The sequence below is a fragment of the Piliocolobus tephrosceles genome, chromosome 1 (genome assembly GCF_002776525.5).
Source record: "Piliocolobus tephrosceles isolate RC106 chromosome 1, ASM277652v3, whole genome shotgun sequence".
Classification (NCBI taxonomy): domain Eukaryota; kingdom Metazoa; phylum Chordata; class Mammalia; order Primates; family Cercopithecidae; genus Piliocolobus; species Piliocolobus tephrosceles.
The window spans coordinates 60,662,944-60,687,902 of NC_045434.1; the positions used below are offsets into that span (position 1 = coordinate 60,662,944).

General features: G+C 43.7%; 1 protein-coding gene and 1 pseudogene across 3 annotated transcripts; one reads left to right on the forward strand and one right to left on the reverse strand.

The window, feature by feature from the left end:
• Positions 1-8,688: 8,688 nt before the first annotated feature.
• Positions 8,689-17,156, forward strand: SNRPE (small nuclear ribonucleoprotein polypeptide E). 3 transcript variants are annotated; one of them, XM_023186978.1, is made up of 5 exons: positions 8,689-8,821; positions 9,307-9,333; positions 10,791-10,853; positions 12,435-12,513; positions 16,935-17,156. In XM_023186978.1, the coding sequence occupies exons 1-5, from the start codon at positions 8,768-8,770 to the stop codon at positions 16,988-16,990; spliced, it is 279 nt and encodes a 92-aa protein (XP_023042746.1). In that variant the 5' UTR covers positions 8,689-8,767; the 3' UTR covers positions 16,991-17,156. The 3 variants fall into 3 exon arrangements, with proteins under 3 accessions (XP_023042746.1, XP_023042748.1, XP_026312470.1); XM_023186980.2 differs by having other exon boundaries at positions 8,707-8,851; positions 9,293-9,333; XM_026456685.1 differs by lacking the exon at positions 8,689-8,821 and adding an exon at positions 8,878-9,066 and having other exon boundaries at positions 9,293-9,333.
• A 2,357-nt stretch (positions 17,157-19,513) lies between these two features.
• LOC111522692 lies at positions 19,514-21,235 on the reverse strand (annotated as a pseudogene).
• Between the last annotated feature and the right edge of the window lie 3,724 nt (positions 21,236-24,959).

The following is a 24,959-nucleotide window of genomic DNA, read 5'->3' on the forward strand; positions in this document are numbered from 1 at the left end:
TTGATGTTGTGAGCTAAGTAATCTTACATCATCATGTCAGCCTAGGATCCACCTTGACAAGCAACCCCAATCAGAATGCTATTGGCCTTTCTACGTAAGTGCCCAAATTTCAGTTATTATTTGGCTTAGAAATCTTTCACCTGGATATATTGCCAAATTAACAAGTGTGCTCAGTTTTAGCTGCATGTGCTTTAGGTAAGAATTTATATTATTATAATGTGAAGATTTTTTTTCTGACACAGATACTTACTCCTTAGTGTTGTTGTTTTTTTTTTTTTTTTTTTTTTTTTTTTTTTTTTTTTTTTTTTTTTTTGTTTTTTTTTTTTTTTTTTTTTTTTTTTTTTTTTTTTTTTTTTTTTTTTGTTGAGACGGAGTCTTGCTCTGTTGCCCAGGCTGGAGTGCAGTGGCCGGATCTCAGCTCACTGCAAGCTCCGCCTCCCGGGTTTACGCCATTCTCCTGCCTCAGCCTCCCAAGTAGCTGGGACTACAGGCGCCTGCCACCTCGCCCAGCTAGTTTTTTGTATTTTTAGTAGAGACGGGGTTTCACCGTGATAGCCAGGATGGTCTTGATCTCCTGACCTCGTGATCCACCCGTCTCGGCCTCCCAAAGTGCTGGGATTACAGGCTTGAGCCACCGCGCCCGGCCTACTCCTTAGTGTTGTAACTCAAGCAATGCCGTTAAGTTTTTAAAAGGAGGGAGGGTTTAAAAGTGATCTTAGGGAGTCTCTCTGGGCCTACTCTGGCTCAAGAGGCTGATAAAAAATAAATGAATAAACGTGATCTTTAGAGTCAACGATATAGAATTTTCAAGCATGAAGGTGCAGCAGATAAGAAATTAAATTGATGGAAGTCCAGGTTTCTTAATAGGTGTGCCAATTTTTTAAATTGTGGGATTGCATATGTTTGTTAGCTACCAAAGAACATAGATTTTTCCTGTTAGTCTGAAGTCGTCCCAACAAGTTGAATCAACTTTTCACAAAAAGCAAAAGACTGGTTTTGATTGATAGTTTTTCATTTTACCAGTAAGAAAAGGGCCCAAATGTTCCAGTTTGGTTATAGCCAGAAATAAGATAGTTTTATGTTTCATATATTTTATCTCAAGGTAGTAATTCCTAAAGTTCTGGCCTTAACCCTAAATCTCTGGTTCCTCTTTAAAGCCAGAACATAGTATGTTTTCATCTTGATGAGTATTTGAATAAGACTGATGTTTAATAATTACAATTGCAGTGACAAAACTTGATCTATTAATATATTGATCAGAGTTCTATGATCCTTTTCTAAAATGGTGGCTTTATTTTGCCAGAATAATTCTGCACGGTGTGTTTTTTGAGACAGTCTTACTCTGTTGCCCAGGCTAGAATGCAATGAGTGGCACAATCTTGGCTCACTGCAACCCCTGCCTCCCAGTTTCAAGCGATTCTCCTGCCTCAACCACCCCAGTAGTTGGGATTACAGGGGTGTGTCACCACACCTGGCTAATTTTTGTATTTTTAGTGGAGACAAGATTTCACTATGTTGGCGAGGCTGGTCTGGAACCCCCGACCTCAAGTGATACGCCTTCCTCGGCCTCTCAAAGTGCTGGGATTACAGCGCCACCACGCCCAGCCAACAATTCTGCAGTTCTGTAAAGTATTTGATTGCTTTGAATTTGGCTGTAGCAACAGGAAATACATGGTCTCCAGTTGTAACTGCTTAATAGGTAACACTTTTAAACTAGCCAACATTTATTGAGTACTTACTGTGTATCTTTCATTCACATACTCATTTTGACACTAAATTCTACAGGACATTAATGATGACTATTCCCCCACTGTAGTTTCAGGGTCAGTGTGTTTATATATTATGTGCCATTGGGTTTGATTAGTAGATCTTTTCAAGAGTGTTTTTAAAATCTTGATTTTATGAAGCTGCTCAATAAATCTTTGAAAGTTCCTACAACCCAGACATTTAACTGCATTAATAATTAAGACTCCAAACTGCAATTTATTTTGAATTTGCAAAATGATGTTAAGGGGCATGAGCACAATTAAAATCCTTGACCATTCTCTTAACACTGTACAATAAAGTGGGCAAAAAATAAGTGATGACCCTAAATAAGAACAGCAATCTAGAATTTAATTTTACATTAAAAAAAGGAATTTTGGCTGGGCGCGGTGGCTAATGCCTGTAATCTCAGCGCTTTGGGAGGCCAAGTTGGGTGGATCACCTGAGGTCAGAAGTTTGAGCCCAGCCTGGCCAACATGGCAAAACCCTATCTTTACTAAAAATACAAAAAAAAAAAAAAAAAGCCAGATGGGGTGGCACGCACCTGTAATCCTAGCTACTTGGGAGACTGAGGCAGGAGAATTGTGTGAACCTGGAAGGCGGAAGTTGCAGTGAACCGAGATGCCAAGATCAATCACACCACTGCACTCCAGCCTGAGCAACAGGGCAAGAGTCCATCTCAAAAAAAAAAAAAAAGTAATTTTGGATTTATATTTACTGAGAGGGTCTGTTACTACAGTTATTTATATTTGGTTGGATTTAACTGCTAAAAATGTTGCAGAGTCTGAATCTATGGCAAGGCAGAGAATAGTTAATCACAGCCATTCAGCAAGTTGTGAAGCTTCTGATTGGGATGAAAGAAACTTCAAGCTGAGAGGAAGAATGTTCTGAAATATTTGGGAGGTTTGGCAGACTCCTTGCTCAGGGGTATGTTTATTTGGGCCAGTGGTTCTCAAGCCCACTTTGCAGATACCTTAAAGGTAGTTGTAATAATAAAAGGAAACAAATGTTTCATCTTACTTTCCATTATCTATATCTCAGGTATTCTTCCAGAGATACTTTAGCCACGTATAAGGCAATACACTTCCATACAGTATCATGCGTAAAACACGACATTTTGAACCCTGCCTTTTTTATTAAAATTTCAAATGTATTTAGAATTAAAGTATAATAAACTCCACATAGTCACCCAGTTTCAACAATTACAGATTGATGGCCAATCCTCTTTCTTCTTTACCATACTAACTATCCATCACCCCCTATTCTGACCTACTTGGCTGGGCTGAGGGTGAGGCAAGGTACTTAGGCACAATTTAAGGAGGCACTCATTTTTCTTTCTTTCTTTTTTTTTTGAGAAGGAGTCTCGCTCTGTCGCCCAGGCTGGAGTGCAGTGGCCTGATCTCAGCTCACTGCAACCTCCGCCTCCCGGGTTTACGCCATTCTCCTGCCTCAGCCTCCCGAGTAGCTGGGACTACAGGCGCCCGCCACCTCGCCCGGCTAGCTTTTTGTATTTTTTAGTAGAGACGGCGTTTCACCGTGTTAGCCAGGATGGTCTCGATCTCCTGACCTCGTGATCCGCCCGTCTCGGCCTCCCAAAGTGCTGGGATTACAGGCTTGAGCCACCGCGCCCGGCCGGCACTCACTTTTCAAGGCTTGTATTTGCACATGTGATTGTGATTCCTACAATTATGCTAAATCCTTAGACTTGCCTTATCTGAGATCTGGTCCTGCTGGCTCCCCTGAGTTATTTTGAAGTAAATCTCAAGCACATTATACCTTCCTTTTTTTCTCATCATGTATATTGGATATCATTTCATATCATGGCACAGAGAACTTTAATCTTAATAACAGTTGCATAGAATTACACCCTATGAAGATGCAGTAATTTATAGTAGTCCCTATTGATAGACATTTAGGTTGCTTCCCATCTGGGTATTTTAAACAATGTTGTGATGATTGCATTACACCACACATGTAAGTTTGTATGGAGGATAAATACCTAGAAATAGAGCTTAATAATTTACAGTACCACTATTTTTTCATCATTGCCAAACTAATAAGGGAAATAGCACTTCAGTGTAGTTTGGTTTGCCTTTCTTTTCTTTTATGACAACATTCTGAATGTAACCTTTCTCTTATGAGTGAAGCTGGGCATCTTTTCATGTTTAAAGAACTCTCCTATTTCCTTTGCTACAAACTGATTGCTCACATCCATTGCCAATTTTAATTTGGGTTTTTTTTTGTTTTTTTTTTTTTTTGAGATGGAGTCTCGCTCTGTCGCCCAGGCAGGAGTGCAGTGGTGCGATCTCCACTCACTGCAACCTCCGCCTCCTGGGTTCAAGCAATTCTCGTGCCTCAGCCTTCTGAGTAGCTGGGATTACAGGTGCCTGCCACTATGCCTGGTTAATTTTTGTATTTTTAGTAGAGATGGGGTTTCACCATGTTGGCCAGGCTGGTCTTGAACTCCTGACCTCAGGTAATCCGCTGGTCTCAGCCTCCCAAAGTGCTGGGATTACAAGAGTGAGCTACAGTGCCCGGCCCAGGCATGGCTTTTAAAAGTGCTGGTAGAGCGGCCAGATGTGGTAGTTCACACCTGTAATCCCAGCACTTTGAGAGGCCAAGGCGGGTGGATCAAGAGGTCAGGCGATCAAGACCATCCTGGCCAACATGGTGAAACCCCGTCTCTACTAAAAATACAAAAATCAGCTAGATGTGGTGGTACGTACCTGTAATCCCAGCTACGGGAGGCTGAGACAGGAGAATCGCTTGAAGCCAGGAATCGGAGGTTGCAGTGAGCCAAGATGGCACCACTGCACTCCACCCTGGCGACAGAGTGAGACTCCATCTCAAAAAAAAAAAGGAAAAAAAAAGTGCTGGTAGCTTCAGCCTTGGTTTGCTAGACCCCTAATCCTCCATATAAGAAAGCATACTACCCTTCTAGAGAAACCATGTGATGAGAGCTGAGACGATATAGAGATAGGGACCCAGCTAAGGCCAGTTTTCCAAAGATACACACCAAAGCCTTAGATGTGTCTTGTGGAGCAGAAGAATCACCCAGCTGAGAACCTGCCCAAATTCCTGACCAATGAAGTCATGAATTATAACAAAATGGTGGTTGTTTTAAGCTACTAAGTTTTGGAATATTTCTTACACATCATTAAAGAACCAGAATAGCATTCTTTTTCAGGAACTCTACATATTAGTAAAATTAGTCATTTTTCAGATGTAATGCAAACGTATTTTTCCCAGATGTTTTGGCTTTGTTTTCACTTTTTAGTCACGCAAAATTTTATTTTTATGTAGTTGCATTTATTCCTTTTTCCCCGAAAAACCAGCTAGAGCATACAATTGAGGAAAAGATACAATTTTTTTTTTTTTTTTTTTTTGAGACGGAGTCTCGCTCTGTCGCCCAGGCTGGAGTGCAGTGGCCGGGTCTCAGCTCACTGCAAGCTCCGCCTCCCAGGTTCATGCCATTCTCCTGCCTCAGCCTCCCAAGTAGCTGGGACTACAGGCGCCCGCCACCTCGCCAGGCTAGTTTTTTGTATTTTTTAGTAGAGACGGGGTTTCACCGTGTTAGCCAGGATGGTCTCGATCTCCTGACCTCGTGATCCGCCCGTCTCGGCCTCCCAAAGTGCTGGGATTACAGGCTTGAGCCACCGCACCCGGCCGAAAAGATACAATTTTTAAGAACAAGAGGCCGGGCGCGGTGGCTCAAACCTGTAATCCCAGCACTTTGGGAGGCCGAGACGGGCGGATCACGAGGTCAGGAGATCGAAACCATCCTGGCTAACACGGTGAAACCCTGTCTCTACTAAAAATACAAAAAACTAGCCAGGCAAGGTGGCGGCGCCTGTAGTCCCAGCTACTCGGCAGGCTGAGGCAGGAGAATGGCGTGAAGCCGGGAAGCGTAGCTTGCAGTGAGCTGAGATCGCGCCACTGCACTCCAGCCTGGGCGACAGAGCGAGACTCTGTCTCAAAAAAAAAAAAAAAGAACAAGAGAGATGAAATATCTAAGGTTGAACTTAAATCACAAAGTCTATATGAAGAAAACCAAAAACTTTTGAAAGATTCAAAGGAAAGTTTGAACAAATAAGAAGACATCATGTACTTGGATTTAAAAAAGTAATCCTGGCCGGGTTCAGCTAACACGTGTAATCCTAGCACTTTGGGGGGCCGAGGCAAGATCACTTGAGGCCGGGAGTTCAAGACCAGCCTGGCCAACATGGCAGAACCCCATCTCTACTAAAAATACAAAAAGTTAACCAGGTGTGGTGGTGCATACCTGTGGTCCGAGTTATTCCAGAGACTGAGGTCGGAGGATCGCTTGAGCCCTGGTGGAGAGGTTGCAGTGAGCCGAGATTGCACCACTGCACGTCAGCCTGTGCCACATCAGAAGATCCTGTCTAAAAAAAAAAGGGGGAGGGTAGTGGGGAAAAATAAACATGCTGTCTTGAAGTCAGACAACGTGACACTCTATTGGGTTTGGATGGGGGAATTTTTTTTAAAGACTGGGTCTCACTATATTGCCCACGCTGGAGTGCAGTGGCTATTTATAGGTGCCATTACAGCTCACTGCACTCTTGAATTCCTAGGCTCAAGCAGTCCTACTAGCTCAGGCTCCCCTAGTACTTGGGAAAACAGGCCATGCCACCAAACCCAGCTAGGCAATCTTTTTTTTTCTTCTTTTTGACAAGGCCTGGCTCTGTTGCCCAGGCTGGAGTGCAGTGGCATGATCTCTGCTCACTGCAACCTCTGCCTCCTGGGTTCAAGAGATTCTCCTACGTCAGCCTCCAGAGTAGCTGGGATTACAAGCACGCACCATCAGGCTCGGCTAACTTTTAAATTTTTTTGTAGAGCCAAGGTCTGATTATGTTGCTCAGGCTGGTGTTGAACTCCTGGGCTCAAACAAGCCTCCTGCCTCTGCCTCTCAAAATGCTGGGATTACAGGCATGAGCTAGTGCACCTGGCTGAATTTTTTTTTTTTTTTGAGAAGAAGTCACCCAGGCTGGAGTGCAGTGGCGTGATCTTGGCTCACTGCAACCTCAGCCTCCCAGATTCAAGCAATTCTCCTGCCTCAGCCTCCTGAGTAGATGGGACTACAGGTGCCCGCCACTACGCCCGGCTAATTTTTGTATTTTTAATAGAGACGGGGTTTCACCATATTGGCCAGACTGGTCTCGAACTCCTGACCTTGTGATCCGCCCGCCTCAGCCTCCTAAAGTGCTGGGATTTACAGGCATGAGCCACTGTGCCCAGCCCCGGCTGTAATTTTTTAAAGGAAATAGTTATCCCATGCATTTGCTAGCTTTGTGTAGTTTATTTATTCTTATTTATTTTTTTGAGACGGAGTCTCGCTCTGTCGCCAAGGCTGAAGTGCAGTGGCATGATCTCGGCTCACTGCAACCTCTGCCTCCCGGGCTCAAGCGATTCTCCTGTCTCAGTCTCCCAAGTAGCTGGGATTACAGGCGTGTGCTACCATGCATGGCTAATTTTTGTATTTTTAGTAGAGACAAGGTTTCACCATGTTGCCCAGGCTGGTCTCGAACTCCTGACCTCAGATGATCCACCTGCCTCGGCCTCCCAAAATGCTGGGATTACATGCATGAGCCTGGCCGTTTTGCGTAGTTTAAAAATCACTTTCAACTCAACCCCTTTCTGAGGTCGTCATTACTATTATCCCCACTAAACAGAAGCCCTCAGAAAAGCTAATTTTGATTCTGCCATTTGCCCTAATCCGTGTTCCCTTAAGGCAAGTCCTTTCAAAAGTCTAAACTTCAATTTCCTCCTCTATAACATGTGTGTGCCAATTAAATGAACTCTCTGCCAGGCCACAAGCCATGACACAATGGAAAGGTAGGTGGCCTTTGGGGTCAGGCACACCTACGAATTCCAGCTCCTCCACTTCGTAGCTGTGTTATCCAGGGAAGGACATGTTCTGACACTGGCTGACGCCTGTGTGCACACATAGACAATTCTTTCATTGAATCTTCAAGCCCCTGAGTAAAGTTAATCTTTACTTTAATCTCCGTTTTGAAAACTAAGCCAAGGCACAGTGAGGCTAATTTATTCTTTGTCATCCAACTCTAAAAGAGCTGGATTTGCGCCCAGCATGTGGATTTCAGCGTCTTCATGGTAAATCGCCACCCTCAGTTGCCACCTGAACAGTAACTCGCTCCACGAAGTGGCTGAGCTGAATCCGTAACTGGAGCGAACCAGCCGTCTGGCTTTGGAATGCAGACCGCCCCTGGCCGACTGCCAGAGGTGGGAGGCCTGAAGTTTGGGCTTCTTGCCGCCCTACCCTTTCCACCACAACGCTGCTATCAAGCCTAAACTTTTAGGAAAGGCACGAAATTAGCTCACTTTACACACAGAGATACACAGTGGGACGATTTTGGCTTTTTAAGCTAACTCAGAAATGGAGATACGGGCCGGGCGCGGTGTCTCACGCTTGTAATCCCAGCACTTTGGGAGGCCGAGGGGAGCGGATCTTGAGGTCAGGAGATGGAGACCATCGTGGCCAACATAGTGAAACCCCGTCTCTACCAAAAACACAAAAAATTAGTCGGACGTGGTGGCACGCGCCTGTAGTCCCAGCTACTAGGGAGGCTGAGGCAGGAGAATCGCTTGAACCCGGGAGGCGGAGGTTGCAGTGAGCTGAGATCGCGCCACTGCACTCTAGCCTGGGCGACAGAGCGAGACTTCGCCTCAAAAAAAAAAAAAAGAAAAAAGAAAAGAAACTGGAGACACAGCAACCGAAGGCACCTCCTCCAGCCTGCCTCCAGGTGGCGCTATAGGACCGGCCCGCCTTCCACAGCGCAGCCGCCTCAGTTTGGCCTCCCTCGGAGGCCATGCAGCGAAGAAACGTGACTTAGTGGCTAGAGGGGCATTTCCTAGGCACCGCCCTTGTCACCGCGTGACCTTCACACACTTCCGCTTCCGGTTCTTTATTCCGGAAATTGATCTCAGAGGCTGCGTGAGGTTGTGCTCTTTGTGAAATTTCACCATGGCGTACCGTGGCCAGGGCCAGAAAGTTCAGAAGGTTATGGTGCAGCCCATCGTATCCTACGCAGGATGTTAGGACTGGGAGGTTCGGGCCAGAATACGGGGTGCGAAGGCGCAGACTGAGAGCAGGCCTGGGGTAGCGGAGTACGAATCCACATCCCATGAGCCCCCGGGGCGACCAAGACTGGAAGAAAGCGCGGGTAGTTGAAGAACCGTGATGGTGGGGAGGTGGTCTTGGGTGGACCCCTGCCGTGGGGAATGCAGGAATGGAGGCGGCGAAAGGAGGGAAGAGAACTTTAGGTGCGGAGTGAAAACGGGAGTTAAAGGTTTCGGGAAACTCGAGGGGAATGAAAGTGGAAGAGATGTTCTTTAATCTTTAGAAGACCCCTAATGAATGCCCAGCTGGGTACTTTTTGTTTGCGTAAGCACCAGACCTCGTGTTCAGTATACCAAGGTGAGACGGGAACAGGGTCGTCCAGTTGTTTCAGGAAGCAGAGTCTATGCTGCTTTTTTATTTTTTCCTTAGCCACTGTGGTGCAGAACCTCATCTTCAGATACTTACAAAATGTACGTAAGTTGCTTGTTTCGTAACTACTTTTTAAATAAGAGATGAACTGATTTAGTTTTTTGTGTTAACCTGAGCAATCGCTGTGTTCTAGAATTTAAAAATAGATGTAACTGGAGATTGGAGGGTAATCGAGGGGAAGGAGTACTGAGAAAGCACTAATGTGAAGTGCTGTGTATCCATGCCACTTCCCAACATGCAAAGAATTGTATTATTACTTTGCAAGATCAAAAATACTTTTTAATTCCAAAATGTATTATCAGCAGACTTGAGCATGGTATTTGGGCATCAGTAGTTTTGTTAGTAGTGATTATGCCTAGAACGTTGGAACCTCTCCCCTTTAGGATGAAACATTGGAAGAAAAACCCAACCAACTTAAACCATGTCAAGAGGTGGTGTTTAATACCTGTTGGAAAACTTAAAGACGGAAAAAGAAAGAAGGGGTAGCTTCAGAGGAATTTGGTGGCAGCTACTTTCCTTTGGGGGAAACTTTAGCAACTTAAATTTTATAATGTGACAACACAACTGAAAAACATTAATTTCGGGTGATGATAATTTTTAACCACCTGAATTGAGGGCTCCTGCCCTGGTTGTTAGGTGTGTGACATGAGAAAGCTTTGTTTTGGAACTGGATTTTGCTGCAGGAGATAAGCCCTTGGTCATTAGAAATTGCTGCTTTGTGCTATGCTGTCAAAAACTTTCACTCTTAAATAGATTGAAACCAGAAGCAGTAAGAAATATCGAGTCCCAAGATCACAAGAAAATTATTAAGTTATGTAGTTCCAATATAGAACTTATTAAATGAAAATTCTCTTTGAGATTATTATTACTGGTGAATAATTCTTAGATGTGGGCTGATTAGTTAAAACTCTTGACTGACATTCATTACAGTTTTTTTTAGGAGCCATATTTCTCTGGTCGTTTGACCAAAATGGTTAGGTTTTGTATACTTCAATTTTGGGAGGAGGGCGGGGGAGGGGGCAAGATCTTGCTTAATGTTGCGCAGGCTAATCTTGAACACCTGGCCGCAAAGCGAATTATTCTGCTTTGGCATCCCAAAGTACTGGAATTACGGGTGTGAATCGAGGCAGCTGGCCTGTTTTTCTTTTTCTTTTTTTTCTTTTTTTTTTTTTTTTTAAGACAGAGTCTCACTCTGTTGCCCAGGCTGGAGTGTAGTGGCGCGATCTCGGCTCACTGCAGTCTCCGCCTCCCGGATTCAAGTGATTCCCCTGCTTCAGCCTCCTGATAACTGGTACTACAGGCGTGTGCTACCACGCCCAGCTAATTTTTTTGTATTTTTAGTAGAGATGGGGCTTCACCATGTTAGCCAGGATGCTATCTCTTGACCTTGTGATCCACCTGCCTGGGCCTCCCCCAAGTGCTGGGATTGCAGGCGTGAGTCGCTGTGCCCGGCCCTATTTTTCTTTTTTTAACGTTTCCACTTTTATGATTATTTCAGAGATCGCGGATTCAGGTGTGGCTCTACGAGCAAGTGAATATGCGGATAGAAGGCTGTATCATTGTGAGTATCCAGGCAATTTTATCTCATAGCAGTTTGGTCATAGAAAAAGATTTCTCAGAAAGTGACTAGCCAGAACAGTGTATAAAAAGTGAAAGATCCAAGCTAAGCAAAGGTTTTCAGGGGCCGCTGTTTAGCCTTTTTTTGTTGCTGATAGGTAAGGATTGGGTAATTTTTAATAGGGAAAATTAACTTTTAATTCATTTTCTTTCCTCTGTGTTGAGAAGAAAATTTGTATTTTATTTTTGAGAAAGGGCCTTGTTCTGTTGCTTAGGCTGCAGTGCAGTGGCACAGTCATGGCTCGTTGTGGCCTCAACCTCCTGGGCTCAAGCAGTCCTCCTGCCTCAGCCTTCCAAGTAGCTAGGACCACAATCGTGCACCATCACAGCCTGCTAAATTTTTATTTTTTATGGAGACGAGGTCTCACTATGTTGCCCAGGCTGGTCTCCTGGGCTCAGGTGATTCTCCCACCTCAGCCTCTCAAAGTCTTGGGATTACAGGCATAAGCCACGATGCCTGGCTGAAAATTAACTTTTTAAAAATTATTTGAATAAAAAATATTTGAGCAACTATGTTAATATGGAGAGAGGGGACAGAAGAAAGGAAATTAGGGAGGGTGGGGACTAATGGAATTATTTGTTGTGGGTTAGGCGATACCTGAATAGAGCTCAGTGGGGTTAAATAGGGATAGCAGGCTACCCTAAGTGAGGTTTTTTTTTTTAAGTTAGGGTCTTACTCTGTCACCCAGGTGCTGTCATAGCTCACTACAATCTTGAACTCCTTGGCTCAAGTGATTCTTCCACCTCAGCCTCTAGTAGCTGGGACTATAGGCATACACCACCATGTCCAGCTAAGTTTTAAATATTTTGCTGGGCACAGTGGCTCACATCTGTAATCCTAGCACTTTGGGAGGCCGAGCATGATGAATCACTTTAGCTCCAGAGTTCGAGACCAGCCTGGGCAACATGGTGAAACCCTGTTTCTACCAAAAATACAGAAAGTAGCCAGGCATGGTGGTGCGCCTGTAGTCCCAGTTACTTGGTGGGGCTGAGGCAGCAGAATTGCTTGAACCCAGGAGGTCGAGCTGCAGTGAGCCAAGGTCACACCACTGCATTCTAGCCTGGGAGACGAAGTGAGATCCTTTCTCAAAAAAAAAAAAAAAGACTTTGGGTGGAAGGTGGAGCGCGGTGCTTTTTTTTTTTTTTTTGAGACGGAGTCTCGCTCTGTCGCCCAGGCTGGAGTGCAGTGGCCGGATCTCAGCTCACTGCAAGCTCCGCCTCCCGGGTTTACGGCATTCTCCTGCCTCAGCCTCCTGAGTAGCTGGGACCACAGACGCCCGCCACCTCGCCCGGCTAGTTTTTTGTATTTTTTTAGTAGACACGGGGTTTCACCGCGTTAGCCAGGATGGTCTCGGTCTTCCGACCTCGTGATCCGCCCGTCTCAGCCTCCCAAAGTGCTGGGATTACAGGCTTGAGCCACCGCGCCCGGCCAGTTAGTTGGATTTTTTTATCTGCATAGGTATACTCATTTAAAATGGGTTGGATGTGATTTTCTTCGACGATGACAGTTTGTTTATTTTTCTAGGGTTTTGATGAATATATGAACCTTGTATTAGATGATGCAGAAGAGATTCATTCTAAAACAAAGTCAAGAAAACAACTGGGTAAGGATATAAGTGGTCTTACAGAATTCTAGAAATGTTGTATTCACTTGCAGAATTCAGTGACCTGCAACTCAGTTCATGTTTGAATTTACTTTGCATTTGAGAAGTTATTATTCAGAGTAGTGGTACACTTTTGAAATTATTCTCTACCACTCACTTCTCACCACACTCCATTTTGGCTTCTCTGCCCAGAGAGCTCTCACCAAGGGAACCAAAGACTAGTGGTGTTAAATCTAATGGTCAGTACTAATCCTCATTTTAATTAAACTCTCAACAGCATTTGGCACTGTTGGCCACTCCCTCCTTAAAGCGCTTCGTTCCCTTGTCTGAGTTGGGGGGGAACCCAAGTAGATTTTTCTATTTCCTCAGTTGACAATAATTAACACAGAAGACTTCTGTGACCTGATGTGTGGGCGTATTTCCCCACACACCAAGCAAGCAGTCAGTTCAGCAGTGGACGTCAGCTCAGAGTTGTCAAGTTCAGTTCAGTTCTAACACTGTCTACCTGGAGATAGTGTCAATTCCCAGAGGTTGAGGGCTCAATCCCCAAGATTGCCTTCCCTGCCCCCGATGCTCCACCAGATGCCAATTGTCAGCTGCAGATTGTTTTACCTGTCCTTACTGACTGGCTGTTAACTGGGCCCCATGACCCCTCCTTTGGTTTAATTAATTTGCTAGAGCAGCTCACAGAACTCCGGGAAACACTTATATTTACTGGTTTATTATAAAGGATATTACAAAGAATACAGATGAAGAGATGTCCAGGGCAAGGCATATAGGAAGGGATGCGAAGCTTTTGTGCCCTCTACAAGCTCACCGCTCTCTGGGAACCTCCATATGTTGAGCTGTCAGAAACCCATTGTTTTCAGTTTTTATGTAAGCTTCATTATGTAGGCCTGACTGAATAAATTGGCCATTGGTGATCAGCTTAACCTTCAGCTCCTCTCCTCCTCCCTGGTTTGGAGGGTGGGGCTGAAAGTCTGACCTCACTAATGCCTTGGTCCTTTCAGTGAGCAGCTCCAATGCTGAAACTTTGCAGGGGCTGCTGGCCGGCAGTCAATCATTAGCATACAAAAAGGCAACACCTTAGAGATTCTAAGGATTTTGTGAGTTGTATGGGATTGAAGACCAAATAAATATTTTGCAGTGTCACACCTTGGTTCTACGATACTATACTTGGGTTTTTATTTTTCATATCTGGCTATTTTTCAGACTTGTATGTTCATTCTTTGGGACCCAGTCACTAAATGAGTTGCTCCAGGCTTGGTTCTAGGCCGTCCTGTCATTCAGTATTGTCTCCCTAGGCACTGGAGTACAGCTTCAATTACCATCTATGTATATTGACTCCCAAATTTGGGACTCCCAAGTCTGGGCCTATTCACCATTTCTACTTGAATGTTTCAAAGGCTTCTTAAAGTCAGCATATCAGAAAGCAAACTCAATTCCAACTCACACTGTTTAGAGCTATTGTATTATTATTTCCCGCCTTATTGAATGGCACCAGTTTCCAATTCAGCTTACTAATTGATTTCTGTGCAGCTACCTCCAGTTTGCTTTTCAGGCCTCAGTCATCTTTTAAAAACACCAATCTGAACATGTCATCCCTTTGCTTGAAATTCTTCAGTGACTTCCTGTTGCTCTTAGGATAAAAAAAAATCTAACGATTCTGCAAATCTAATGATCTTCATGATCTAGTCTTATCTCCCTCTGCTCATCTCATATCACTGTGCCTTACTTTCTGAGCTTTAGCAACACTTGTCTTATTTCAGTTCTTTGAATCTGCACATTTGCCCAACCATTAATCTTTGTATATGATATTCCTTGTGTCTTTAGATCAAATATCAGTTCTTTTAAGACAGTGGTCCCCAACCATTTTGGCACCAGAGACCAGTTTTGTGGAAGACAGTTTTTCTATGGACCGGAGTGTGGAGGATGGTTTTCGGATGATTCAAGCACATTACATTTATGGTGCACTTTATTTCTGTTATTATTACATTGTAATATGTAATGAAATAATGATACAACTCATTATCATGGAGAATCAGTGTGAGCCCTGAGCTTATTTTCCCACAACTAGACAGTCTCATCTGGGGTTGATGGGAGACAGTGACAGATCATCAGGCATTAGGTTCTCATAAGGAGTGTGCAACCCAGATCCCTCTATGCCCTGTTCACAATAGGTTTTGTGCTCCTATGAGAATCTAAGGCCGCCACTGATCTGACAGGAGGCAGAGCCCAGGCAGGAATACTAGTGATGTGGAGGGGCTGTAAATACGATGAAGCTCCGCCACCTTGCCCACTGCTCACTTCTTGCTGTGTGCCCTGGTTTCTAACAGGGACCAGGACTGGTACTGGTCTGTGGCCCAGGGGTTAGGAAGCCCTGTTCTAAAAAGTTCAGAGTTTAATTTGATTTTGCTGGGGATGGGGGAGGCGGGGTTATGTGCTCCCTGAGTTTGTAGTAAAACATTTATTATTGAAATTATTTTATTAATGTCTCTCCTGTTATAAGATGCTTCACCATAAGTGCATGAATCATGTCTTTTTTGATCCCTAGTGTGCTCAGTACCTAACTCAATGCCTGGTGCATAATAGAAACTAAAAATTACTTGAACCATGAATGGTATTTCTTTCTTTTGTTTTTGGAGACGGAGTCTCACTCTGTTGTCCAGGCTGGAATGTAATGACGCGATCTTGGCTCACTGCAACCTCCGCCTCCCGGGTTTAAGCAATTCTGCTGCCTCAGACTCCCGAGTAGCTGGGACTACAGGCGTGCACCACCGCGCCTGGCTGATTTTTTGTGTTTTAGTAGAGATGGGGTTTTGCTGTGTTGCCTGGGCTGGTCTCTAACTTCTGAGCTCAGGCAGTCCACCTGCCTTGGCCTCCCAAATGCTGGGATTACATGTGTGAGCCACTAAGCCTGGCAATGAATGGTATTTCTTAACCCAGTTGATGAATGGTCTTAGGATTCACGGTTTCAAGACACTGAATCATTTCTATTAACATCCCATTCACTTGAGGTTTATTTAGGCATTTTGTCTTCATTTGTTAAACGCTCACTAATACTTTTATCAGTGGTGGGTTTCAGGTGTCTCTCTTTCAGACCCTCAGGATTCTCATGAACCTATACTAGATATGTGGAAAGTAGATTCTGAGAAGCAGTATGGTGTTTTGCTAGCTTCTTCCTGCTTATACTATTTTTATGAAAACCTGGGTTTTTTAGGTTTATTTTCATTTTTTTTTGGAGACGGAGTCTTGCTTTGTCTCCCAGGCTTGAATGCCATGGCACAATCTCAGCTCACTGCAACCTCCACCTCATGGGTTCAAGCGATTCTCCTGCCTCAGCCTCCTAAGTAACTGGGATTACAGGTGCGTGCCGCCACACTTGGCTGATTTTTTGTGTTTTAGTAGAAGACGGGGTTTCACCGTGTTGTCCAGGCTGGTCTCAAACTCCTAAGCTTAGGCATTCCACCCACCTTGGCCTCCTGAAGTGTTGGGATTATAGGCGTGAGCCACCATGCCCAGCTGGGTTTTTCAGATTTTAAGATGTCTTGCCAGGAAGGGCAAGCTTAGCCTCACCGAGGTCATATTATTTATAAATTATTTACCAACTGTTGAATTCTCATGGTAGTATTCATCCTGTAGAATAGAATAGTATTAATACCTGCAGAAGCCTGGGAAAGTAGAACAGTTTAATTGCTGTTGGAGTTGATCAACATGTCTCAAACTGTTCTGCCAGTGAACACCAGTGTTCCTGAAGATGTTTATAGATTTCTCAGAGAAGTATTGTCTTAAATAACCTTAGGAAAGTTTGGGTAAAACTTAAACAGGTTTATTGTGGGGTGGAATTTTGTTTTTTGTTTTTTGTTTTTTTTTTTGATACAGAGTTTTGCTCTTGTTGCCCAGGCTGGTGTGCAATGGTGCGATCTCGGCTCACTGCAACCACCGCCTCCCAGGTTCAAGCGATTCTCCTGCCTCAGCCTTGCAAGTAGCTGGGATTACAGGCACACGCCACCACGCCCAACTAATTTTGTATTTTTAGTAGAGATAGGGTGGAGTCTTTAATATACTAATAGCTTTAAGAATGGAGTTATAATATGCTGTATTTCCCAAACTCGACATACAACTCATTTCCAAACTTTTACAAACTCAGCATTGGGAAATGTTGTATGAGGCCTATTGAGTTGACTTAGTTCATAGAAATGATACTTGTCATGAAATATCATCTACCTTTGTTAGTTTGTTGAAAAGGTAAGTGTATTCTAATGGAGCCAGAAAACATTTCACTATATGGACACTTGAAAATGTTTTTACATGTTTTTATAAGAAAGCATTTTCAAAATATTCAAAAACTGGATACAAAATTCTGAGAGTAAAACATTGTGTGTGGCTATTAATAGCCTTTTGTTGTTTTTGTGTTGCAGGTCGGATCATGCTGAAGGGAGATAATATTACTCTGCTACAAAGTGTCTCCAACTAGAAATGATCAATGAAGTGAGAAATTGTTGAGAAGAATACAGTTTGTTTTTAGATGTCCTTTGTCCAATATGAACATTTATTCATATTGTTTTGATTAGCCTTATGTTATACAAGATGGTAATAAATGCTGTGGGATTGTTTGTATTAAAAAATTTACATTGCTTCTTCCTATTCATCAGTAGAGACTTTTTACACACTAACACCATTCATTGTTGGTATTTACTTTAGTTTTCTGAAGGGTGGCAGTTGCCTTGAGCACTTGGTATTTGCAGAGCTTGGACCTGTAGATTTTGAGGCAGATTAGGAATTCTGCCTGACGGGTAAGCTTCCAGTATTGGGAGGTGGAGAAGGGGAGGGTTCATAAAAATAAATTGGGGTTATTGCACTAATAAATGTCTTCATCACTTCTGGTTCTGGATGCTGGAATACCAGAGTTTCTAACCTAAATAGGTTGGGTACGTTATTTAATTGGGTCAGTATTGCTCAACACTCTGAGTCACTGTGAGGTCTTTGTGAATTTTATCACTAAGATCAGAATGTGAAAAGTATTTGGGTATAGGCAAAGAATGAAGTGCCTTTCAAGTACTTTAAAAATGAGTTAAGAGTTTACAGGAAAGAGACTGAGATTGGTAATCTGAAAAGGACCACAAGCACAGTTGGTAGGTAAATTGTTAGGCAGAATAATGGTATATTAGAGAAACACACCTGTCTCTTATTCTTATCTCTTAAGAATTTTGGTTCTTCCCCCAGTGATTTCTGGTTGAATTCTTATATGGGCAGGTTTCCTTCCCCCAATATCGCACACGGTTCTAGTTAGAATTCTGTTAGATAGATAGTGAGCATATGCTGTTAGCTAGACACAGTGTTGAATCAATACAGTGAAACAGACTGGTAAACAGGTAGTTTTAATGCCTCATCCTAAGTACTACTTAAATTGGATCTTGAAAGGTGAATAAGGCCTGCCTTAAGTTCTGCTAAAGGCAATGCTGTTATTAAGGATGGGTGAGGAAGGACCAAGAAGTCTGGCTCCTACTTTTCTACATGCCTGTGAAGGAGACTGTAGTTTCAGTTCATGAAACTGAATAAAAGAAATCCTTTCTGAGATAGAGGAGATTTGTCGGTGAATGCAGAAGTGTATCCAGCTTTGAACCGTGCATTCCATCTATATTCCTCCTGTCTGAACTCATGCTCTTTTGATTATATTTTGAAATTAGTTCTTTTAACATTTGAGTTTGAAATTAATTAAACTGATCACAACATGCAAAGAAAACATTGGGCAGCAGAGGGAGTTACAGCCCTGAGACTGCTTCAGCCCTGCTGGTGAAAAGATTGAGTTGAAGCTTTTTCAGAGCAGAGCAAAGACCTCCCTGCAGCTTTCTTGGCACCAGAATAGCTGGGAAGAAGGATAAAAGCCCAGAAGAGTATAATCTCTGAGAAAACCTGCTGGCTGCCTTTTCCATTTCCCTGTGTGGCCTTTCTGACCTGGCTGCCCTGTGGAAGCAGAACTGTGCCTACTGTGGCTTATTCTGAATGGATCAAGACATGGAAGGTTCTATTTTTGACAGAGCAAATGATGATAGTGAGAATTAAGGTACAGTGAACTCTTACAATTGAGGTCTGTATTTAGAAATCCCTGCTTGCTTTCCTGCTCTACTGGAGCCTGTGGTGTTTGCTTTTTAAGTTGTACTTTTCCACCATCTCTAGATCATTTCTTCCAACCAGAATTTACGGGAGGCGTTGCTCTCTGCCTCATTAAGGTTACTAAAACATCCTGCTGGGAAGCTGCTCTTGTTGGCAGCCCTGGGTTATGTCACCTTTTCTAGAACGGCTGTTGGTTGCTGAGGGGGTTGTGATAGACACCCCTAACCCTCATAGCATTCTTGAAGTGGGGGTGGGAGGAATAGAGAATCAGGCTCTGAAAGAAAAGTGCTGATGTGGGCCTAGTGTTCAATTAGTAGCAGGTAGGGAGAAGGAAAAGTTTGAAAATAATAGGATATTGTGCTTTGGGATACCAACTCTTGTCATATCACACTTGTCAACAGTTTCAGGATTAGAGAGTGTACCTCTAATTTGGATTAAGGCATTATGGGCTGGAAAGTGTCATGGTGGGGTAAGCCTAGTAGCATCTCAGGTTAACTGGGTAACAGGCATTTTCCTTAACTATCTACTGATGCATGCTTTTGTGAGGAAATGCTTGTTTGAACTTTATTGTTGAGACAGAGTCTTGCTCTGTTGCCCAGGCTGGAGTGCAGTGGCACAATCATAGTTGACTGTGACCTTGACCTCCTGGGCTCAAGCGATTCTCCCACTTCAGCCCCCTGAGTAGCTGGGACTACAGGCACACACCACCAAGCCTGGCAATTTTTTTTTTAAATGGCAGAGGTAGTTGAGGCTTTATTTTGGGGAAAAAAACACAAATTGTTTTATAGCTGGAGTCATGGGCCAGGGGGGTACCCCAGGCAATAAACTCTCTCTGTGAGTGGGTTGAGGGCTAGGACTGAGCCTCACTTACGCGAGGCTATATTCACTCCTGTTCCCTATGCTCCCTTGCACAGTGGCCTCTTCCACTGGCTCTGGGGCATCCACAGGAAGGGATGGGCTGGGAGGGGCTGCCATGGCCCTTTACTTGGACATCAGAGGACTCGGACACTAGCTTCCCATCTTGGATCTCTCTTTTCTTCACAACCATAGCACTGGAGGAACCCTGGAGAAGCTGGTGCGGCTAGAGGAGCTAGAGCCCCTGCCAGAGTCAAAGCTGGAACCTAGCCATAGCTGAGGCCAGGGCTTGTGAGGCCCCATAGGCCAAGCTCAGTGTACCTGAGTAGCCACTGGTGGTCTTTATATATATACTTACGTTCTACATCCCAGACTCCAGCCTGCTCTTGTTGCCCTCCAGCAGCTTCATGTAGGTGGCAGCCTCTGTGTCCGGGGCCAGCTTGACATTCCTCAGCTCGTGGTATGCCAGCTTGGGGGTGGTATCTTTTAAAAAAAAAAAAAAATTATTTTTAAATATTTATTTTTTTTAGACTGGGTTATAAGACTGGTTAATTTTTGTATTTTTGGTAGAGAGGGAACTTCGCTATGTTGCCCAGGCTGGTCTCAAACTCCTGCCCTCAAACAATCTATCTGCCTTGGCCTCCCAAAGTACTGGGATTAACAGATGTGAGCCACTGCACCCAGCTGCATTGCTGTGCTTAATGGAGGCTCCCCACGCTGCTTGGCGTTTGTGATGGCAGCCTCCAGGGAAGTCTTCTGGCCTTTGAGGCTTTCAGTCTCAGCCTGGAGCCGGCTGATATTCTGGTTCATCTCAGAGATTTTCGTCTTTGTGCGACACATCATCCTCATGCTTCCCAGCCAGTGTCTGCAGTTCCTCATACTTGATCTGGTATATGTTTTCAGCCTCGGCCCAGCTGCGGTTGGCAATCTTGTACTGGTCCTTGACCTCAGTGATGATGCTGTCTGTGTCCATGGAGTGGCTGTTGTCCATAGACAGAACCACAGATGTGTCCAAGATCTGGGACTGCAGCTCCTGGATCTCCTCTTCATACAGCTGCCTGATGAAGTTGATCTCATCAGTCAGCCCTTCCATGTAAGACTCCAGCTATACATTGTTCATGTAAGCTTTATCCATAAACTTCTTGAAGACAAATTCATTGTCCATCTCTGTACACTTACTGATCTCATCCTCACGCTTATTCTTGAAGTCCTCCAGCAGCCTCTCCATGTTGCCAAGCTCTGCCTCCAGCTTCAGCTGCTCCTGGCCCAGAATGTACAGCTGCTGCTGAAGATTGTTGATATAGCTCCTGAGCATGTTGTCCATGTTGCTCTGCGCTGTCTGCTGCTGCTGCTGGAGACTACACTTGCTCTCCAGCATCTTGTTCTGCTGCTCCAGGAGCTGTATCGTGTCAGTGATGGAGGCAGACTTACTGATAAGGGTCTTGATCAGCTCTTTCTCCTGGGTACACGTGGCCTGGATGTTGGGTTACACCTCCAGCTTGAGGGCGCTCAGCAGGCTCTGGTTCACCATGATGGCTATGGTGCTCCCCATTACCACTGGCCCCGCTATAGCCTCCGCTCAGACCCCAGCTGGTACCCAGACCACCCCAGAAGCACTGCTGCTACCCACTTGGGAGAGCCTTGAGGAGCTAATGTGGGCACTGGGCCTACTCGTGTAGTAGCAGCTGCTGAAGACTCGGGGACCAGAGACGGATACCTTGTAGGACTTCTGGGTCACCCTGGTGAACATGGTAGGGGCAAGAGTGGAGGCAGATGGTCCAAACCAGGCAGAGATTTGAGAGGGAATAGAGAAGCTACATCTAGTCGATAATTTTTAATTTTTTTTTGCCCAGGCTGGTCTCCAACTCCTGAGGTCAAGCAATCCTGCTTCGGCCTCCCAAAGTTCTGGGATTACAGGTGTGAGCCACTGCGCTCTGCAAAACTTTATTTTTAAGGTAGCTTGAGGACTTAAGTCTGTTAGTACCTGGAGATTAACTTAAAAGTTATATCCAATGGAATTATTAAAAATTTAAAAATGTTAGTACATTTTTATGATCAAAATCCAAACAGTATAGAAACAGAAAAAAAAATTGCTCCTTTTCCTACTAGTATTATCCTTAGATGACCACTGTTAAAAGAGTTAGATGCTTATTCTTCTAAACTTCATGCTAATAGGTATAGATTGTTTTGTTTATCATTTTGGTATTCCTTTTTAAAAAGTTGTTTTTAGGTTGAGTGCAGTGGCTTACACCTGTAATCCCAGCACTTTGGGAGACTGAGGCAGGAGGACCACATGAGCTTAGGAGTTGGAGACCAGCCTGGGCAACATGATGAGACCCCATTTATTTTTTCTTTTTTTCTTTTTTTTTCTGAGACCGAGTTTCGCTCTTGTTGCCCAGGCTGGAGTGCAATGGCAAGATCTCGGCTCACCACAGCCTCCACCTCCAAGGTTGAAGCAATTCTCCTGCCTCAGCCTCCCAAGTAGCTGGGATTACAGGCATGTGCCACCACGCCTGGCTGAATTTTTTTGTAATTTTAGTAGAGACGGGGGTTTCTCCATGTTGGTCAGGCTGGTCTCGAACTCCCGACCTCAGGTGATCCACCACTTCAGCCTCCTAAGGTACTGGGATTACAGTTGTGAGCCACCGTGCCTGGCCTGTGAGACCCCATTTCTATAAAAAATAAATTTAAAAAAAGCCAGTTATGGCTTTGGTCCCAGCTACTTCAGAGGTTGAGACAGGAGGATTACTTGTGCCCAGGAGGTTGAGAGAGGCTACAGTGAGCTAGGTTTATGTCACTGCATTCCAGCCTGGGTGACAGAGTGAGACCCTATCTCAGGAGAATAAAAAATTGTTTTGAATTGTGGTAAAATACACATAATATATATTTACCATCTTAACCATTTTTAAGTGTGCAGTTTGGTAGTGTTAAGTATATTCACATTATGCAGCCAATCTCCAGAACTTTTCTTCTTGCAGGACTGAAACTGTACCTATTAACTCTACATTTTCCCTAATGCCCTGGCAATCACCATTCTTCTTCCTTTCTGTCTCTATTATATTTTCTGTTCTGAGTACTTCATATAATAGAATCATGCAGTATTTGTCTCTTTGTGACTGGCTTATTTTATTTAGCATAATGTCCTCAAGCTTCATTCATGTTGTAGAAAATGTCAAAATTTAGAAAATGTAGAAAAAATTTTTTCCCGTCTTTTTGGGGGGACATGGGATGAAGACGGAGTCTCGCTCCGTCACCCAGACTGGAGTGCAGCGATGCGATCTCGGTTCATTGCAACTTCCACCTCCCAGGTTCAAGTGATTCTTGTGCCTCAGCCTCCTGTGTGCTTGGACTACAGGTGTGTGCCACCACACCTGGCTCATTTTTTTGTATATTTATTAGAGACAAGGTTTCACTGTGTTACCCAGGCTGGTCTTGGAACTCCTGGCCTCAGGTGATCCACCTGCCTCATCCTTCCAAGTGCTGGGATTACAGGCATGAGCCACCATGCCCAGCCTCTTTCTTTCTTTCTTAGGCTGAATAATATTCCATTGTATCCACATTTCACATTTTGTTTATTTGTCCATTGATGGACCATCTGGATTGCTTCCATCTTTGCCTATGGTGAGTAATATTGCTATGACCGTGGGTACACAAATGTCTCTTTGAGAACATGCTTTCAGTTCTTTTGGATATATACCTAGATATAGAATTGCTAGATCATATGGTAATTTTGTTTTTAAATTTTTGAGGAAGCATCCTACTATTTTTCATGTCAGCTTCACCATTTCACATTTTCACTAGCAGTGGATAAGGGTTCCAGTTTCTCCATATTTTTGCCAACACTTTCCTGGTTGTTTCGATAGCTACCTTTCTAATGGGTATGAAATGGTATCACTGTGGTTTTGATTTGTATTTCCCTAACAATTATTGATGTTAAGCATCTTTTCATGTGTTTATTGGCTATTCAGATGGAGAAATGTCTATTCAAATCCCATTTTTAAACAGGTTATTTAGTTTTTTTGTTGTTGAGTTGTAGGAGTTCTTTGTATATTTGGGATATTAATCTCATATCAGATCTGTGATGTTTTCTCCCATTCCATAGGTTGCTTCTTTTGCCTCCATTGATTGGGTCCGTTGGTGCAAAGAAGGTTTTTAATTTTGATGTTAATTTTATCTATTTTTACCTTTGTTGCCTTTTTGGTGTCTTAGGTGTTTTTACTTTGAAGAGGGTTTCTTTTCTTTTTTTCTTCTTTTTACAGTTGAGTATCCCTAATCCAAAATCTGACATACTCCAAAATCTGAAGTTTTTTGAGAGCCTACATAACGCTCCAAGGAAATGCTCATTGGAGAATTTTGAATTTTGGATTTTCAGATTTGGGATGATTAATGGGTAGGTATAATGCAAATATTTCAAAATCTGAAAAAACCTAAAGTCTGAAACACTTCTGGTCCCAAACATTTTAGGTAAAGGATACTCAAACTGTATTTTTTATTATAAGTAGACAGTTTATAATAGTACTTTTTTTTTTTTTTTTTTTGAGACAGTCTCGCTCTTGCCCAGACCGGAGTGCAGTGGCATGATCTCAGCTCACTGCAACCTCCACCCCCTGGGTTCAAGTGATTCTCATGTCTCAGCCTCCCTAGTAGCTGAGAGTACAGGAGCCCAGCTAATTTTTATATTTTTATTAGAGATGGAGTTTCGCCATGTTGGCCAGGCTGGTTTCAAACTCCTGACCTCAAGTGATCTGCCCGCCTCAGCCTCCCAAAGTGCTGGGATTACAGGCATGAGCCATCGCACCTGGCCTTGAAATAGTACTTATTTATGGAACACAAAGTGATATTACATTTATGAATACAATTTAAAATAATTAAATCAAGCCAATTAACATATTCATTACTTCAAACCCTTCTTTTGTGGTGAGAACATTTGAAAGTTAGCAATTTTGGAATGTTCAATACACTGTTATGAACTACATTTGTAATGATGTATGATAGGTATCAAAGACTTACTTATTTCTCTGTCTCCTATCTTTTTGTTTGTTTGAGACAGTCTCACTCTGTTGTCCAGGCTAGAGTGCAGTGGCGCGATCTCAGCTCACTGCAACCTCCGCCTTCCAGGTTCAAGTGATTCTTCTGCCTCAGCCTCCCGAGTAGCTGGGATTACAGGCTTGCGGCACCACACCCAACTAATTTTTGTATTTTTAGTAGAGACAGGGTTTCGCCATGTTGGCCAGGCTGTCTCAAAGCCCTGATCTCGAGTAATCCCCCCGCCTCGGCCTTCCAAAGTGCTGTGATTATAGGGCTGAGCCACTGCGCACAGCCCTCTGACATCTTTTTAAAGAGACCAGTTCTCACTGTGTTACCCACTGTGCCTGTCTTAACTGAGATTTTGTACCCATTTACTGTTACCACACCATTCTGCTCACTCTCCAGCCTTTGTAACCACTGTTCTCAGCCTCTATGCGTTCAATGGT